The 18732-nt window shown below is 44.1% G+C and overlaps 1 protein-coding gene across 4 annotated transcripts in view; it reads right to left on the reverse strand.

The window, feature by feature from the left end:
• CDK11A (cyclin dependent kinase 11A) overlaps positions 1–18260 on the reverse strand; it is a 20819-nt gene extending 2559 nt beyond the window's left edge. The window contains exons 1-20 of one of the 4 annotated variants that reach the window (XR_005559627.1): positions 18130–18260; positions 16815–16942; positions 16165–16280; positions 15042–15166; positions 13069–13207; positions 10744–10880; positions 10016–10132; positions 9024–9119; positions 8770–8925; positions 8093–8158; positions 6420–6595; positions 5423–5513; positions 4695–4816; positions 4365–4470; positions 4141–4262; positions 3312–3419; positions 2936–3052; positions 2466–2614; positions 1032–1221; positions 92–724 (exon numbers count right to left, since the gene is read on the reverse strand). Coding sequence is in view for 3 of the 4 variants with exons in the window: in XM_039367141.1 (XP_039223075.1) it covers positions 632–724; positions 1032–1221; positions 2466–2614; positions 2936–3052; positions 3312–3419; positions 4141–4262; positions 4365–4470; positions 4695–4816; positions 5423–5513; positions 6420–6589; positions 8093–8158; positions 8770–8925; positions 9024–9119; positions 10016–10132; positions 10744–10880; positions 13069–13207; positions 15042–15166; positions 16165–16280; positions 16815–16925 (2331 nt within the window). In the remaining variant the exon portion in view is untranslated. Of the gene's footprint in view, positions 1–91; positions 725–1031; positions 1222–2465; positions 2615–2935; positions 3053–3311; positions 3420–4140; positions 4263–4364; positions 4471–4694; positions 4817–5422; positions 5514–6419; positions 6596–8092; positions 8159–8769; positions 8926–9023; positions 9120–10015; positions 10133–10743; positions 10881–13068; positions 13208–15041; positions 15167–16164; positions 16281–16814; positions 16943–18129 lie in introns of those variants that run through there. The other 3 variants (XM_039367141.1, XM_039367142.1, XM_039367143.1) reach the window with 3 other exon arrangements.
• Between the last annotated feature and the right edge of the window lie 472 nt (positions 18261–18732).

Here is an 18732-nt window from a genome sequence, read left to right on the forward strand (position 1 = left end):
ATATATATATATATATATATATATATAAAAATTTTTTTTCCAGGCCCGAGAGCAGTAAAACATGGCATGCAGTTCTCCATATTTTCCTTACTACATTATCTTTCTTTCTCAGCTGAGGAATCACAAAGCCACAACACCAACTGCGGGATGGCTAGAAGGAAAATGCACCAAGTGTTAAAACACAATCAAACACAAGATTGAAGGGAGCAAAGAAAACAAGGTGATTTGCACCGAGTAAACAATTAAAAATCATCTTCTTTTTTTATTCTACATATGTACAAGCAAGAAAAAAAAAACCCCCAAAACTAATCTGAGTGGGAAAAACATAAATAGAAACAAAAGGTGTTTTTTCTTTTTTTAAAAAAATAATAGTTCCTCAAGTTAGCTGGGATTTTTGTTCTCATGATGGCGATGGTGGTTCCCCCCCCCCCAAAAAAAGGGTCCTTGGGTTTTTTTGAATTAATTCCAATCGTTAAAAAGGAATCCAACTTTCTCTATTTTGATCCAGAAGAGGGTCCCAATTGCAGAGAATATTCTGCAAAAAAAAAAAAAAAAAAAGTAATCAGCGTAGAGAACGCAATTTCCCTTCCTTCTGGCTCCTCTCGCGAGGTCGTGCCTTTGGCCCCTCCATTTAAAACTTCAGGCTGAATCCTGGTCCTGCAGCCGACGCGCCTTGATTTGTGGTCGTCAAATGGAAACCGGTCTCTTTTATGTCGTCGTCACCCTGGGAAGGCAAAAAGACAGGTGTGTAAATACAGGTGGTCCTCCACGTACGACGACAAACGGGCCCAGAATTTATGTTGCTAAGTGAGTCAGTTGTGAAGCAAGTTTTGCCCCATTACGGATCATCCTGATGATTGGCCTAAGGCAGGACTAGAACTCCCAATCTCCTGGTGATTGGCCCAAAGTCACCCCGACGTTGCTTTCATACCGAAGGCGGGACCAGAATTCACCATCTCCTGGAGACTGGCCCAAGATCACCCAGTTGGCTTTGTGGTACAAATTCTACTACCCTCCTTGGATGAACTTACCAGCTGACTGTAACCCAGCCCCCCTTCTGGGGGCCGGGGGCTTGTGCCCCGTTTCACTCGCTGCTGCTCGCTTTTGGCTGGCCACGTTGGAAACATGGAGGGGTCGATGGGCTGTGGGGTCTCACGGAAATATTCGTGCTTTAAGCCGTCTTCAGCGGTGATCCTTCTGCCAGGGAAGTAGGTCAAGAACCTGGAAAAGCAGAAACACACAATCCACAAACTGAATGGGCCAAAAACAACAACAACAACCCCAAAACCCATTTTACCTTTGTTAAGTGAAGGAAAATTGAGCCCAGGATTTATTTGAGTGAGAAATTTGCTTAAGTGAGTTTTGCTCCCTTTTACGACTTTTCCCGCCACGTACGTTAAGTCAATCACTGCAGCTGTTATATTAGTGACACAGTTGTGAAATGAAGGTTTAAAACGCTGGTCACACGACCCAAGGACATCGTGACCGTTGTAAATATGAATCAGTTGCCAAGTGTCTGAATTTTTATCACAACGACCGTGGGGATGCTGCAGTGATTTTAAGTGTGGGAAATGGTCACTTTTTTTTAGTGACGTTGTAACTAAACTAAACAAACTGTTGTAAGTCAGGGACTATCCGTAATTATTCACCGGACATAATTTCCTGTGCTAGACAAATGAAGTCAGGTGCAATGAATATACCCCCAGGGTTATTTCAATGAAGATACTGAATAGATATTAGAAGACAATGATTAATCTCTCTACCTAGGCAGTTGTATCTGAACCTACCGCAATGCTTCTTTATAGAATTATGTTGGTTCTACGCAAGAGGTAAAAAATAAAGTTTTCAGCAGAGCGTGTCGGGTTTTTTTTTTAGAGCAACAGTGCCTTTTTTTTTTCACAGCTTTCATCCAGCTTTTTTTTTTTTCCCCCCAATTTTCCATCCTAGCCTTCAGACTCTACAACATCCAAACAGGCTTGACCAAGATCAGTCGAGTGCTGCCCCCTGCTGGCCAAGCCTATAATTGACTTGTGATTTCCCACAATGTCCTAGAACTTGTGGACTTCAACTCCCAGAATTCCTGAGCCAGCATGGCTGGCTCAGGAATTCTGGGAGTTGAAGTCCACGTCATAAAAGAGCCAAGGTTCCCCACCCCTGTCCTAGAGTGAAATTGCAGGAGCAGCATTATGGGTGGTGACAATACTTTCTCTGGGTGTGGAGGGCAGATCCAGTGGACTGGGAGAAAAAAACAAAAAAAGCTTGGATTTTATCCAAATGTAAAACAAATAAAGACCAATCTACGATCTGCAGATTGGAACAGTTGGGACCAACTGTCCAAATTCTCTAGGGATCTACAACTGCCTCTCTTCTTATCGAACCCTGGGGGAGGGGGGGGGGTTGGAGTCTGATTCTCATCCCAGCAAAAATATAACGGCTTGCCCTCTCGAAAGGAACACCCAACTCACTTATTCATGAGATCGAATCCTTGATCCGAGAGTAGGGCGCCAAACCGCTTGCGGAGGTTATTGTATGGATACTCCGTGAAGGTCATTTTTTTGACTGCCGGCAGCTCGTTATAACCCGGCCAGATTTTTTCACTCGGGGTTCCCAAGTCCTTTAAAAGAAGAAAGCAAAGTTTAAGGAAGCTCAGTTGAGAATGGTCGTCTTTGGAAAACAGTTTTTGATAAATAATAATAAAACAACGCGAACACCGTCGGCACTGACAAAATCCCCATCGGTCAATTGCAAAAGGCAGCTTTGCTCAGAACCGCTTACATCCTGCGACGAGACCCTTAAGCCTCACAAATTGCAAGCTGAATTGGTGGACCGGTGTGAATGTGAACAAATGGGGATTTGCTTGGCTTCCCTCCGACAGCATCACCGCCAACCCTGAAGTAGTCAAGGCAAAGAGTGTTAAGGACCAGGGTTTACTTACTTTAAAAACTTTGTTAATTTGGTCGATTTCAGATTTCCCTGGGAATAGTGGCTTCTGGGTTAACAGCTCTCCAAAGATGCAGCCCACAGACCACATGTCGATGGCCGTGGAATATTCCTGGAAAAGAGAACAAAACAGAGAGGATTAGACTGACTCAGAACTGGAGAAGCTTCTGGGGTAAGAAGCGAAACATCTTCAAAAAATAAAAATAAAAACAAAGTTTAGTTGCCTTTTGAAAAAGCATCTTGGGGACAATCAGATCTGGATGACTGAGGATCTCCAAAAATGAATCCAGGACACTGATCTAAGGGGAACTAAGTAGGACAAAAACAGCTGCTACTTAAAAAACGTAGCCAGCGCCCCCCGTATCACAAACCTTGGCTCCGAGTAAGAGCTCGGGCGCGCGGTACCACAACGTCACGACAACCGGGGTGTATGGCTTTAAGGGAGAACCGTATTCTCGTGCCAGTCCAAAATCTCCAACCTAAAGAAAGAATGAGAATAGGAGGACTTGATGTACTAACATGAGTTAATTACTATCGGCAAACAGTACCTGGGAATCGTGTCGTAATTTTAAAGAGAGATAATAAATGTGTAAGTGTTGTAAGGATCTGAAGTTGCTTCTTCATATATTTTTCCTCTTTGCACTATTTTTAAACTACTCCCATTTTCTCTGCTTTATATGACAGGCAGTCTTTGACTTACGACCACATTTAAACTCAAAATTTCCATTGTTAAAGTTAAGTGAGTTTTGCCCCCATGTTACGACCTTTCTTGCCAGTTGTTAAGGGAATCACAGCAGCTCAGTTACTGACAGGGCTGTTAAGTGAATCTGACAGAAGGTATAACAGGGGACCATGTAGCCATGAAACACTGCGACCGTCATAAACACGAGTCAGTGGATTTTGATCACGTGACCGTGGGATGCTGCTCCACTTGTGTGACAAATGTCACTTTTTTCAGGACCGTTGTAACTGCAAACGGTCACTATATGAATAGTTGTTAGGTCAAGGACTACCTCTATTTTATTTCTGTGAAAAGCTTTAATAAAACCACTAAGAGTGCTTGATTGACCGACTGGGGTCCCTCCCCAGCTCTCAACAGACATCTCCACTGTGTATTATTCCTGTTTTTGTATTTTAAGTGGAGTTTGCAGGAGGACGAGACCCTCCCAGTGCAAGGGAAAGCAAACAAAACTGGCTTACTTTTAAAATCCCAGCATGGCTCAAGAGCAAGTTTGAGGTTTTCAAGTCCCGGTGGAGAATCCAATTGTCGTGCAGGTGTTTGACCCCCCGGAGCAACTGAATCATCAAGGTTTTCACTTCCCCTGGAAGGCAAAAATTGGACGTGTAAAGAAAAGAGGGGGAAAAAAGCCACAACTTTGGAGGTCTCTCTCACACGCCAGAGAAGGGGCGTATCTGGGTCTCACCTGGCAGAAAAGGCTGTTTCATCGTTTCCATCAAGCTCTTGAGGTCATGCTCAACGTAGTTCATCACGATGTAGATCTTGTCCATGTTGCTCCCGACGACGATCTCCTAGATCCCAGGGAAAAAAGAATAGGACGGTGAACCCCATCGTGCCCTCTTGCTAGTTCTTGCCCCTTCGTAGCGGTTAAAAAAAGATAAACAGAACCGCTGTGTCAGCGAGATGGAGAGTGTATCCATTTCATAAATAATGTGAATAAATTTGTCAAGACAAATGCTTGCCTCCTCTTTGAGTTTTCTAGCCGAGGGACCAAAACACTCCTAATGCAACTTACCCTAACAGTGACAATATTTGGGTGCTGAGCTTTGAGGATGGTGTTGATCTCTCTCAAGGAAGTAATAGGAAAACCTTCTTTTTCCTTCTCCATTTTTAATCGCTTCAAGGCCACAATTTCATCTGGAAGAAAAAAAACAACAACAGAGGAGCATAATTTGACCGCAGGCAGCTTAGCTCTCTTCCCATCAGCCCGTGAAAAACTGGGCGTGGAACGTTTCAAAAATGACATGAGGCATTTTTTAAAATTCAGAATTCGCAGCCTGAGTCCAGGAAACCGTCAATCGAAAGAATTTTCAAAAGTATTGAAGACTGAGGCTGCAAAAAATGAATTATGATTAATTTTTCATTAATTCAATTAAAAATGAATCCATCACCAGTTTTCAGAAACCAGGGTGGGCAGGGAAAGGATTTATGGGAAGTGCAATATTGGGTCCTTGGGATGAGATATTTTTCCTGCGTACAGAGCACTCTTTGTCCTCCTTTTTTCACAACAATCTTGTGAGGTAGGCTGGACTGAAAGTGAAATTGGCCCCGGAAGCTGCTGAGGCTATTGCTACATCAAAACCTCAGTGTCCCAGCTAGCTTTTGACAGGTACCAATTTTTGTTTAAAATGGAAGTGAAAAATTAGGGAAGTACCACACAATGGCCCCGTTCTGCTTTCCATTCAGAAGTGCTCAGGTTTAATACCCATCAAAATTGCCCCCCCCCCCCAAAAAAAACCCTACCTGTTTTTTTGTCTTTTGCTCTGTACACCACGCCGTAAGTCCCTTCCTCGATCCGGTTCAAGCACTGGAACTCTTCCACGCTGCGGCAGCCCTGGGCAAGAAGAATTAATGAAACAAATGTTCCAATTTTAATTTTTTTTTTAAATCATTTTGGAAAAAAAAATATATATCTCGATTTGAAGATTTGTAGCTATGAAGCAAAGGAAGCTAAATGCCTTATTTAAAAGATTATTTTATTTGGGTGTCTTTTTTAATTCCCTCTGGGAATATCCCATGAGGAGATCCACGGGTATAACAACAGGTTGTAAGTATCTTTTAAAATAGATAGGGGGTTGGACTAGATGACCTCCAAGGTCCCTTCCAACTTTATTATTATTATGGATCATGGCACAGTCAGCCAGATGTTCAGACTGGATTTGGCATTTTGTCTACCTATCGAGTCCTTACCCAGGACCTGGGATAGGCAGATGTGGATGTTTATTATTATTATTATATTATTATTATTATTATTAGACAAAAAGTCTGCTACTCCCTGCATTAAGAAGAGTTGTCTCTTATATACGTCAGCCCAGCCCACAAGGGAAACAAATGTACTCCGTGTTGAATGTACAAGTAGTCCTTGAATTATCACAATTCAGCCCAAAATTTCTGTTGCTAAGTGAGACATATATTAAGTGAGTTTTGCCTCATTTTACGATCTTTCTTGCCACAGTTGTTAAGTTAGTCACAGGGCTGTGAAGTAAATCGGGATTCCCTATTGATTCTGCTCCTCAGACGGTCGCAAAAGAGGACCGGGACACTGCAAAACCGTCATAAATACAAGTCAGTTGCCAAGCGTCTGGATGTCGATCCCAGGACCATGGGGATGTTGCTTAAGTGTGAAAAACAGCCATAGGTCCCTCATTTCAGGGCTGTTGTAACTTTTGAACAGTCACGAAATGAAAACGGTCACTAAATGAACTGTTAAGTCGGGGACTACCTGCTGGAGGTGTCTTACCTGGAGGGCTGGGAGGTATTTGGGCAGCTCTCGTTTCAGTTCTGCAGGCGAGGAGATAGGGGAATCGGGAAGGAATTCGCCTTCCGTCAGGGCGTTGGACTGCGGGCTTCCTTCCACGACTTCGTCGTCCTCCGCTTCGCTTCCCACGGAGTCCTGGTCAAACCGCGACTCTGTAACTTTAAATCGTAGAATCAAATCGAGGAAGCCGGTCAACAATTGGGGCAGTTCGGCCTCCCACCCAGAAAGGCCCTTGTTGCTTTATTTTAGGGATCCTTCTAAACTCCCATGACCAATTCCGAAGATGTAATAGTAATAGTAGTAAAGTTGGAAGGGACCTTGGAGGTCATCTAGTCCAACCCCCTGCTCAGGCAGGAAACCCTACAGCATTTCGGACAAATGGCTGTCCAGTCTCTTCTTAAAAACTTCCAGTGTTGGAGCATTTACTGCTTCTGGAGGCAAGCTGTTCCACTGGTTAATTGTTCTCACTGTCAGGAAATTTCTCCTTAGTTCTAGGGTGCTTCTCTCCTTGGTTATTTTCCACCCGTTGCTTCTTGTCCTGCCTTCAGGTGCTTTGGAAAATAGCTTAATTCCCTCTTCTTTATGGCAGCCCCTGAGATATTGGAAGACTGCTATCCATGTCCCCCCTTATCCTTCTCTTCGTTAAACTAGACATCCCCAATTCTAGCAACCGTTCCTTATATGTTTTAGCCTCCAGTCCCCTAATCATCTTTGTTGCTCTTTTTTGTACTCTTTCTAGAGTCTCAACATCTTTTTTACATCGTGGTGACCAAAACTGGATGCAGTATTCCAAGTGTGGCCTTACCATGGCATTGAAGAGTGGTATTAATACTTCACGTGATCTTGATTCTATCCCTCTGTTAATGCAGCCTAGCACTGTGTTGGCCTTTTTGGCAGCTGCAGCACACTGCTGGCTCCTATTTAGGTGATTGTCCACTAGGACACCGAGGTCCCTCTCACAGTTGCTACTATTGAACAAGGTACTCCCTATACTATACCTGTACATTTGGTTTTTCTTGCCTAAATGTAGAACCTTGCTTTTTTCACCATTGAATTTCATTTTGTTAGTTAGTGAACCTACTTCCAGAGCCATCAATGACTGGTGGCTCGTAATAAACAGAAGTGATTTTATCCTCCAAGTCAGGGAAAATTCTCTAACTGTAGTGGGATTGGTTGGGTTGGGTGGCTATCACAGGGCCATCCCTGCAGACATTGGTCGGCGGTTCTGAGGTCATAGAAAGGGCAGGCTGATTGTTGAGCCCCAGCTAGTGAGTGCTCTTACCTACTTTTTGACACAATTGCTTAAGCTCACCATTTGTGTTGCACACATGCTCAAGACCCTTGAGCATGCAGTGAGTGTAGTGCAATTTGGATAAACTCCCCTTTCCTGTAACTGGGCCCTCTGGTTTTGGGAAAACCATGGCTAGGCAGACCAAGCAATAACACAGACTCAAAATTCAAGGCACGCCCCGTTTGTAACTATATGTTAAGTCCTGAGAAGGCAAGCCTTAAAACTAGGATGTTTTCAGCTTGTCCAAGCCTGTCTTTGTAGAATGAAAGTGAATCAGCCCAGGGGAAAATAACGGGAGTTTTGGACCTATCTGAGAAGAGAATAGGACACCGGTCAAAGTCAACTCTTCCCTCTGTTTCCTTACCAATTGGAAGATGGTCTCCGTTTTCTCGTTCCTCTTCTTCGCTCATTTCGTCTTCGCTCACCTCTTCTGCAAGACAGATGAAAGAGACACATCAGGAGAGAGGAATTGCCGTTTCTGCACTCCGCGCCAGAAGGGAGAACGGAATCCAGATTCACAGCACTTGTGGTGGTTTAAAAAAAAAAACTTGGATCGGCTCAACTGAAACACACACACACACAGCTCACACATTCTGCGTGTTGCAGTCTAAGAACAGCGGGAGGATGGAATTATTGCCTGACCCCCCCCCCCAAGAAATCAGAAGATTGAGAAATATCATTGGTTGGTATAAATCTACATTTAGGTTCTGCTAAGCTTCAACAGTAGCACAGAGGCCACAATACACAATCATTTGTTCAGCCACTGTTTGTGGAGTTGTGACAGTGCTGAAAAATGGGCTTACAGGCGTTCAACTATCGTAGGGCTCCCTCTGACCCGTGACCAACATCCGGTCCTTGCATAATAACCACAACCAGGACTAGCAGAGCAGAACTGCCGTTGCTAAGCAGGGCAGTCCACATGATGCTTCGTTGATGACCGTTTTGCTTAGCAACAGAAACTACAGTCCCCATTAGGGACGTTAAGTGAGGATTATTGTTAAATACAGCAGGGTGGAAAGAGGCTTGTTTCCTACTACTAACCAGCTGACTGTTCGGATATTTCCTCCGAATTGCTTCCTGTCTCCTCCTCCTCCTCCTCCTCTTCCTCTTCTTCCTCTTCTGACTCTTCACTGCTGGATTCTTCCTCCTCCTCTTCCTCCTCCTCCTCTTCTTCCTCTGAAGCCGATCCTGATTCCCCTGGGGAACAGAAAATAATAATAATAATAACAATAATGGCAATCTCCAGGGGCCCAAGCGTGGCTACTGTGCGGAATCGGCACCCACAGGAAAGCTACCTGATGAGGTTTCGGCCGAGCTGGTTTTTCGCTCACTGTCGCTGATATCTTGAAGATCGGATAAAGGGTCTTTTCCTTCTGTTTTTTCCTCTCTCGCTGCAGGGGGAGAACAAAAGAGGGCAACCTCAAGGGACAATGCACTTTCATTGCACATTGGTTACAGTTTGACCGTTTTAAAACTTTGTTTTCTTAAGATCAAGGATGGCCTTCACTAGGACAGTCTCCAGATGGGCGAATTCTCAGCCATCAAGAGCTCTGCGGACAATTTGAAGAATACACATCTGGAAGATACCCAATTGGGTAAGAAGACCCCCCCCTCCCCTCCATGTCTCTATCTGGAAAGCGTGCACTGCCTGATGTTCATTAGATGATTGTCAACCAAATTGAATGCTTCCCTAATGAAAAGGTTTAAATTATTTTGGACCATTGGAAAAAAAAGCATTTTATAGGTTCGCACAGAACACAGCAATTTTATTTTCTTCAGCGCTCTGTAAGTGAGTTACAATACGTAGAGCCTGTTCTTAAATTCTACGAGTTCTACAAAAAAGATATTACTATGAATTTGACAAGAGGCACTTTTAAAACTTTCCAGGCTAAAGCAATCTGCGAAATGTTAACACTTCAGTTCAATTCCCATTGTCACTTTCATTCTCTTCCCAAGAACTTTTTTTAGGTTGGCAGCCGTGATTTATTTTTCAAAGGAAGCGTGCAGGAGATCGAGGGATATTTGATATTATGTGACCTCGTAGCTTTTTCCCTCGTTTCCAAGCAACGTAAAAATAGGATGTAATTATCTCATTCCTATGTGACACAGATGAAATCTCAGTGGGATAATACGGAACAGGGTGTTTCAGTCACCCTGCACGATTAAATCGCGCGATATAAAATAAAGTCTGATTATTAATAAAACCCGCAATGTACTTTCAGCCACTCCCATCTTGGTGGTTTCAATCAAGACACCAACAAGTCCGATTGATTGATTTGAACGCTACCTGGTTTCCTGATTTCTGACAGTTCAAGTTTTTCTCTCTGTTGCCGCAGGGGACTTCGGCTCCATAGCCTTACTTTCTCCCCGTAGTCTTCTCTCATTGTCCTATGATGCCCTGAAACTAACAGAGACAAGGGAATCTTCCAGGATGATATTTCTTACACAATCTTTACAGTTCTCCCAAGATGAGGCCCACCCTGGCCAGGCGCCTGACTGGATCCAGACCAAGCTTCATCACCTGAAGATGAGCCCTCCCAGGTATTCAGAATCTACCTGGGCTACCTTCAGCCTTCCAGTTCTCTTTTCAACAGACCAGCAGTTTGCCCTTCCAGGCTGGCTTTAACCTCTGCAAACTTTTGAGTCTCATTTCAACTTCAGCCTGCCTATAAGGGTTCCTTGGAACTCTCTGAGGCTTGGGTTTTTTTTTTTTTTTTGGCAGACATTTCATTATCCAAACTAGGTAACATCATCCGTGCTAATTACTAGCCTCAGAGCTAGTAACATCATCACTAGCATTGATGATGGTACCTAGTTGGGTAATGAAACGTCTACAAGAAATAAATCGAGCTCCGAGAGCACCAAAGAGCCCTCATTTCCACTCTGAGCCACAGACGTTCTCCTTTATTGGTACTTGCCTATAACTCCTATGCGAGGCGCATCATACATTCGTTCCCACGTTACTCATCCCTTGCGCACAGCCCACGCTCTATTTTTGCTCTCTGCACTACTTACTCTCCCGTCTGGCTTCCCGTTCTTTCCGCCTTTCTTCCGCTCGCCTCTCCCGTTCTTTCAACTCTCGCTGCTCCTTCTGCTGCTCCCTTAATTTCCTTTCCCGTTCCCGTTTTCGTTCCAGCTGCTCCAAACGGTCCCTGGAGAGTTTGCATGTAACCCGCGTTAATTTTATCAGTCTAACGTGTGATGGAGTTACGCTCAGCCGAGTTTCGTTTCCTCTTTCAGAAGCCGTTAATGTGTTTTCCTACCCAGAATGGTTTCGTATGAACTGAAGCGAAAAACTAAAGTCTGCAACAGGAAAGTGCATTTCGCGTAACGAGTTGGGCAAGGCCAAGGAAACCGCTTTGTCGTTGATTGTTGAAAGAATGAGAGACTAACAATGGCAGGAAGGATTGACACAACACGAGATGAAAATCTCCCAGCTCTTCAAGCTCAAACTTCTAAAATAATATTATATTCTTAGCCTAATAACAACATATTTAATTCAGAGATGGAAAAGAATCTACCGGGTATCAGTTATCCTTAATAAGGGAAATTATTAAGGGGAGGGGTACCACTACCTAACACAGTTGAGATTTGTCACAATATATTAAATATATAACGAAGCAATATGGACCAATCTATTCACTCAAGCTGACAATCTCAGCCAGGTGGCGAATAAAGAAGACTCAGAATTAAACATTAAAAAAAAACAAACAGCTGATATATTCAGGCTGCCAATCAATGCAAAGTCTGTTGATCAACCCCCTTTCAAGCATCTGGCGGGTTACTCAAAGTTTAGAGGGCTGTCAGTAATCTCAAATGCCAGTACAACCTCAATATTTATTCGCTCAGCTTTAATATAACCAAATGCTCAAGGAAGATTACTTGTGAGCAGGACAGTACTTGTGAGCAACGAGCAAAGCAGTAAAATGCCAGAAATGTGAGCATGCATTGCTGAGCAATCCTACCATTCTCTTATTAGGGATATTCTTACTGGAGCCTGTTAATATGCTCCCATTTCAAAACCAAAATATACTTATCCATGCTAATCAAATTAAAATACTATTCTTTTAGTTTAGACCAGGGGTCTTCCAACGTGGCCCTTTTATGACTGGTGGACTTCAACTCCCAGAATTCCTCAGCCAGCGTGCGTTGAACTCCACCAGTCATAAAAGGGCCACGTTGGAAGACCCCTGGTTTAGACATTCATTGGATATCTGTAAGGAACCGGAGGGAGCATCACATTAGCTTTCTGACACACACAAGCGCACACACCCACTTCTGCAGCCCGCAACTTTTAAAATTTGTCAGCCATTTCAAGTAAACTAATTATGCTTAAAAGATCTAATAAGCAAAATCCGCAGGAATTTGCAATCGGTAAGTAAAAGGCCCAATTCTTCACAGAAACTGCAGCAAATGGAAAAATATCTATGATAATTCCTCTCTGTTGCCGATAATGAAGTTTATATCACAAAGCGACAATGAGCTAAGTTTGGCTTAGTGCAAGGGGCTTCAAACTTGGCGCGCTGGCTGAGGAATTCTGGGAGTTGAAGTCCACCAGTCATAAAAGGGCCAGGTTTGGAGACCCCTGGCTTAGTGGTTAAGGCACCAGGCTAGAAAACAAGTGTGTTCAAGTCCCGCCTTAGCCATGAAAGCTGGCTGAGTGACTTTGGGCCAGTTCCCCCCACCCTCTCTCTCAGCTCAGCCCACCTGACAGGATCGTTGTTATAGGGCAGTGGTGGCGAACCTACGGCACGGGTGCCAGAGGGGGCACTTAGAGCCCTCTCTGTGGGCACGCACGCTGTCGTCCCAGTCCTAGGCCTTCAGCTGGGTTTTATAAAATCTTTTCGTTTTAGGCCTCTGCCACCGGGTGCAAAAAAAAAAAAAAAAACAGGTTCAATCAGTCAATTTCAACTTCTCACGGGAAAAAAAAAGATCTTGCAAAGTTGGAACTGATTGAATTTTTTAGTCCCACCCAGCCTGCCGTTACCACTGCAGCCACGCCCACCCGGCACCAGACGACACATAAATGGGTTTTGGATTGCAGTTTGGGCACTCGGTCTCTAAATGGTTCGCCATCACTGTTATAGGGAAAATAGAAGGAGGAAGGTCTGTTGGACCTATCTGCCACCTTGAGTTTTATATATATATAAAAAATTATAAAGTTGGGGTACACATTACATAAAGAAAAATAAAGAAATGACATTGTTCACAGGGACCGTGTCGATTCCCCCTTGGCAATGGAAAAATGTAAGAAATATAACCAAGCATCGAGATTAAAGTGCTCAGGGGGAGATCTAAGGGAGAAATTTTGCATTGGGGGGGCCTGGTTAAAAAAATTACCTCTCTCTCCGCGAGTGCTCCCTAGCCAATTCTCTCCTTTTCTGCCTCTCCCATTCGCGACGGGCCTTATCCTGCTCTTCGCGGTGTCTTTTTCTACGTTCATGCTCACGTTCTTTTTCTTTCACTCTAACATGCTTCCCTAGTAATAAAGATACAAAGAAAAGGCCACACCGTGGGTTACCCCTCCCTCGCCAAAGGCACTTGGAGACTTACTAGAGCAAAGGAACAGGAGAAACAATGGCTGATTGGGAACGATGGGATTGGTAGTTAAGCCTGTTGGGAATCGGTCCCCCAGCCAAAACTTGGGTGGGAGAATTTGTATCTTTATTTTGAGGTGTCCTATCCAGTATTTATTTTATGTGTGGGTGTTTTTTGGGGGGGGGTTTAAGTGACCTGAACAGAGTTAAGCAAGCATTTTTAGTTTAATGTTTGCCAGGGAATAAAGGGATTTTGATTAAGAAAATGAGTTTTAGATAGTTTAAAATAGTATAAGCGCCTAGTAATGTGTGGCGATGAATGAATTAATTCTGTATTTCGGATACGTTGCTTATCGGCCTGCCTTTCGCTACTTTGACTTGCTTTTCCCAATTTGATCATCTGTTTTGAAAAATATATAGGATAATAGCGGGGGAAAAAAAAGTATTTGGGAGAATGGTGTGCGTGGTTCCCCCACCCCCAGAAGACTGCCTATGAATGTATCTATGGCAGTGGTTCTCAACCTTTTTAATGCCGCGACCCCCCAACCGGTCGTAAGTCAAGGACTACTCAACCGGTCGTAAGTTGAGGACTACTCAACTGGTGCAGCACCATTTAAAGAATGGGACTTTTGGCGGGCTCAGCAGGGCAGAGACAGCCTGGACAATTCCTATTGGCTTTTGAAAGCCAATAGAATTAGACTCTATTCAAGAGAGTCTATTCTATTGGCTTTCAAAAGCCAATAGAATAAAAGGGAGGAGCACAGCCAAGGAAAAGGGGAAAAAAATGGCAGACTGCGTTGTTTGGCGACCCCCGTGAAATGGTCGTTGGACCCCAAATGGGGTCCTGACACACAGGCTGAGAACCACTGATCTATGGGAAGAAAGGCTAGAGTTTCCATACACCAAAGCAGTATATCTCAGAACCAGGAAGTAAAAACATGCCAGGTTAAGATTCACAACTGCTTCCCAAAATCCAGAGACTGTTTTTACCCTTTGGCTAGGCAACTGATTTTCCTTCTCAAATGCTGAGGAAATGCAACTTAAGGTGGCCACTGCTTAAGCAGAAGGCAGCCAGCCATATTTCAGGGATGCTAAAGCAGAGAATAGCAATAGCACTTCATGGTGCTTGAGAGGAGAAGTCTCCAACCCTCCAGGCTGTGGCTCATTACCAGATCATGGTCTATTTGCAACTGAGCCATGGGCTGGCACACGCGCAGCTTGACTCACGCGAGAGGTGACCGGGCACATGTGTGCGTGCCGGCCCGCCGCTCTAGCAAGTCAACGGCCCACTTCCCCTCCCCCCCCCAACAACCGGGTCACCTAGCTGCCGAAGTTGGAGACTGCACTTTCTAAGCAGTTTACAGAGTCAGCACTTTGCCCCCAACAATCTGGGTCATTTTACTGGAAGGATGGAAGGCTGAGTCAATCTTGAGCCGGTCAAGATCAAACTCCCGGCAGTGGGCAGAGTTCGCCTCAATGCTGCATTCTAACCACGGCTCATATATGATTTCTACATGAGAAGCTCGTGTATGAGCAAGGAGCTGGGCTAAATGCTCTCTGGGAACCTTACTTTCATCATTCTAAACCTGCACGAGCTTAAGCCTTGCCTGAATAGGCGGTGCCACAAAGAAGTGATTCCTAGACGGTCCTGCTGACCTCAGAACCTTCACTTCTTCCCATCTTTGTAGTTGTGGCCCTCTGGCTGTGACCGGACAGGGTGTTTTATCAAAAGCAGTGGCAAAGCGACAAAGGGACCCCAAATGAGAAGAACAGAACCTTCTGCTGAGTGACTGCGATGCCGTCTTTTTTCTTTCCGCTTCTCGTCCTTTCTGTGGTGGGCTTTCTCCTTGCGTGACATTTGCTGGGGGGGTTTGATTGCCAGGGAATCGTCCTCCTCTCCCCTACGGAATGCAGAATTTGAAAAACACAAGAGAAGAAATGTGAAACTGGGGAAAGCTACAGTGACCATCTCACCTAAGTGATTTTCAGTGGTTTTGCTTTCCTCCTCCCAACCTGTCACTTCTCCTCTTCTGTTAGGCCTCTAAGGCTGCAAACTAAGCGGGTCATGATTCTCACCGGTGCATTATATACGATTTAAAACTATTCTTATGCTGCTGTTCACCCCAACGGCTCCCAAGAGTTGCTTCCAAATCCAAATTGCCGCAAAATCCAGCAAAGAAAGCAGGACCATTTCATTAGCTTTGCCAAAACAAAAAGCAAAAAAACCTCAACCTCCATGAGGTTCCTCTTTTCATAAACTGCCAATCTCTAGCAGCAATTTCAGTAGATCATAGCTACAGCACTAAGGAAGCAGAACCGTTCATCAGAGACTCAACAATTTTGGCTTCTCTTCTCAAATGTGCTAGCTCATCCTGAGGGGGATTTTGTTTTTTGCAAGGCGCTCTGGGAAGTTGGAGGTCAGGGATTGAAAAGTCCTTCAAATGAAAAAACCTGAACGGCTCTACTAAACATGAATTCTCCCTAGCATTCCAGCACAGATCATCATCGACTTTCAACAGTTCATTTAGTGACCGTTCGAAGTTACAACAGCACTGAATAAAGTGACTTATAATGGTTTTTCACAATTACAACTGTTGCAGCATCCATGTGATCAAAATTCAGACACTTGGCAACTGACTTGTACTTATGATGGCACCAGTGTCCCAGGGGATCATGTGATCCCCTTTTACAACCTTCTGACAAGTAAAGTCAATGGGAAAGACAGATTTGCTTAAGAATTGTGTTACTAACTTAAACTGCAGTGATTCACTTAACAACTATGGCAAGAAAAATCATAAAGCGGGGCAAAATTCACTTAACAAATGTCTCGCTTAGCAAACAGAAATTTGGGGCTAAATTGTGGTCGTAAGTCAAGGACCGCCTGTGGGAGCTTTCTCACCTGTCGTCCATAGAGTCTTCTCTCCTGTAAGGTGAATTTCTAATAGTGATCTCCATGCGGTGATCTCTTAACTCACCCTCTTCAAGGGAATCCCGTTTTGAATCCCGGTCATCAGACTGTTAGGAAGAAAAGATTTGTTTTGCCTTTTGGGAAAGTGCCCTCATCAACTTAAACAGAGAGAGTGAAAAGGGCTGAGAATTATCACACGCTTGAAAAGAACATGCGCGGCATGTTCAAACCCGAACCCCAATATTAAGATAACCTTTATTGTCATTTTTTTTTTACTGTGGGCACAACGACACACATCAAAAATGAAATTTAGTTGCCCGTTCTTAAAATGAAACACATACATGACAGACACCTACACATACTATATACAACGTATGTATAGACCCATACCCCTACATATACATAACAAATAAATATTAAATACTGTCCATCTTGAATATATAACAGAAGGAGGAAGCTTGAGAATTCACAAGGTTAATGCTGTATGGAATGAAACTGTGGCTGAATCTGGATGTTCTGCTATAGATACCATGAAGCCTCCTCCCAGAAGGTAACAAGGAAAACAGGTCATGGAGAGAAATATTATCAAAAAGAATTATTTTTTTAAAAAAAATCTTCCCGATATAAAATCTCAAACCCACATTTTTGAGGCGCTTGATATCTGCTTTTTCTTCCTGCTCCTTCCGGCGTTTCTTCTCTTGAAGAATTTCATCTAACGTTTTCACCTTCCACGATTCCTTTTCATCACCCATTTGTGTTACAAAAAGCACTAGGAGAGAACACAAACGCACAGTGAATGGCACTAGAAGTCGCTGGAATCTACACCCACAGCAAGGGAAGTGTTTCCTTGGCCTCCAGAAAATCCAAAATCTAAAAGTAAGCCCCAATTTATCAGTTCATTTCTTCTGGGCAATGCATCTATGGATGCCTTCAGGCCGGTCCATTGACCAACGGAGGGGGAATTTCAATCCATTTTTGTGCTGGACGACAAGAAGTTTCTCCTGAAAGTTATTTGGGGCTATATAAATGAATAATATAAGTTAATATATAAATAACTATATAAGTTATTTATATATTAAATTCATTTATATATTAAATGTACAGGTAATTCCCAACTTACAACCTTTTGTTTCGTGATCTTCTGAAGTCACAGTGACCCTGAAAAAAGTGACTTACGACCGTTTTTCACACTTACGACCGTTGTAGCCTCCCCATGGTTAAGTGATCAGAGTCAATGGGGAAGTCAGAGTCACTTGACCACCCTGTGACTAACGTTAACTGCAGTGCTTCACTTAACAACTGTGCCAAGAATGGTCATTAAAAAGGGCCAGTTAACAACCGTCTCGCTTAGTAACAGGAAATTGAGGCTCCATTGGGGTCGTTAGTCGAGGACTTCCTGTATCTCACAAACTGAATTCAGCTCAAGGAAGCATACGGAGCGCTCGCTCCTCTGGTTTTTCCCCACAACAGCCCTGTGAGGTAGGCCGGGGCTGAAGGAGCCCCCATCGGCCCAAAGTCGCCCAGACTTTTATCTTTTTATCGTAAAAGAGTCAGGAGCCCAGAGGAATAACTGAGGGGAAAAACCCATACATTTGTTTTGTTTTTAAAGCTTAAAACTGTGAAGACATTTATATATATATAAATAAATTTATACTTATTTATTATCAATTTAATTAGATAGATAGATAGATAGATAGATAGATAGATAGATAGATAGATAGATAGATAGATAGATAGATAATAAATAAATTTAGAGAAGCACAACAGGCCGCTCCTCCCCCTTGAAAAAACACTTTTCCACAGTGGCCCGCCAAAATACCAGCCCTCAGAGGTAGGCCACCCGCCTCAGCAAGCCGCCCTCTCGGCCCACAGAGCCCCGCTGCCGCCCTCTGAGCCGCTCCGCCGGGCCTGAGGCTGCGGGAAGCGGAGCAGGGCCCAGCAAGAGACCGGCCTCACCTTCCCTCACGCCCCCGGCGCCGCCACCGCTCCTTAAACACGACCCGCTTGCCGGAGACGGAGCGCCCGGAAGCACGGCCTCGGGCCTGCGCTCCACCTCCGGCGCGGGGGGATGACGTCTCGCGAGGGACTTTGCCGTCGCCGCAGAAAGCCTCTCAATTGAAGCTCGACGATTCGTAGATGTTCGAAAAGGGTAGAGTCGCGTCGCTGGCCATACTTCCGGGCTCAGCCTCTCTCGCTCCCCTTCTATCAGTGCGGCTCCCAGTAGAAAAAAAAAAAACTTAAATAGATTTAAACTTTATTCTGTAGAATTTAAAGCAGTGTTTCTCAACCTTGACCATTTTAAGGCACGTGGACTTCAACTCCCAGAATTCCACAGCCAGCAATGCTGGCTGTGGAATTCTGGGAGTTGAAGTCCACGTGCCTTAAAATGGTCAAGGTTGAGAAACACTGCTTTAAAGTATGTCCGATTTCCTCTGGCAAGGATTGTGCAAGCTTCCTGTAAACCTCAGTGGAAAAATTGTCCTTAGGCTACTTAGTCAGAGAAAACCCTTGCAAGAATCCTACTTTTTTTTAAAAAAAAAAAAAAACTTTTAAAATACT

Source organism: Crotalus tigris, unplaced genomic scaffold (genome assembly GCF_016545835.1).
Source record: "Crotalus tigris isolate CLP2741 ecotype Arizona unplaced genomic scaffold, ASM1654583v1 scf7180000020588.15403103151:6194809, whole genome shotgun sequence".
Lineage (NCBI taxonomy): Eukaryota > Metazoa > Chordata > Lepidosauria > Squamata > Viperidae > Crotalus > Crotalus tigris.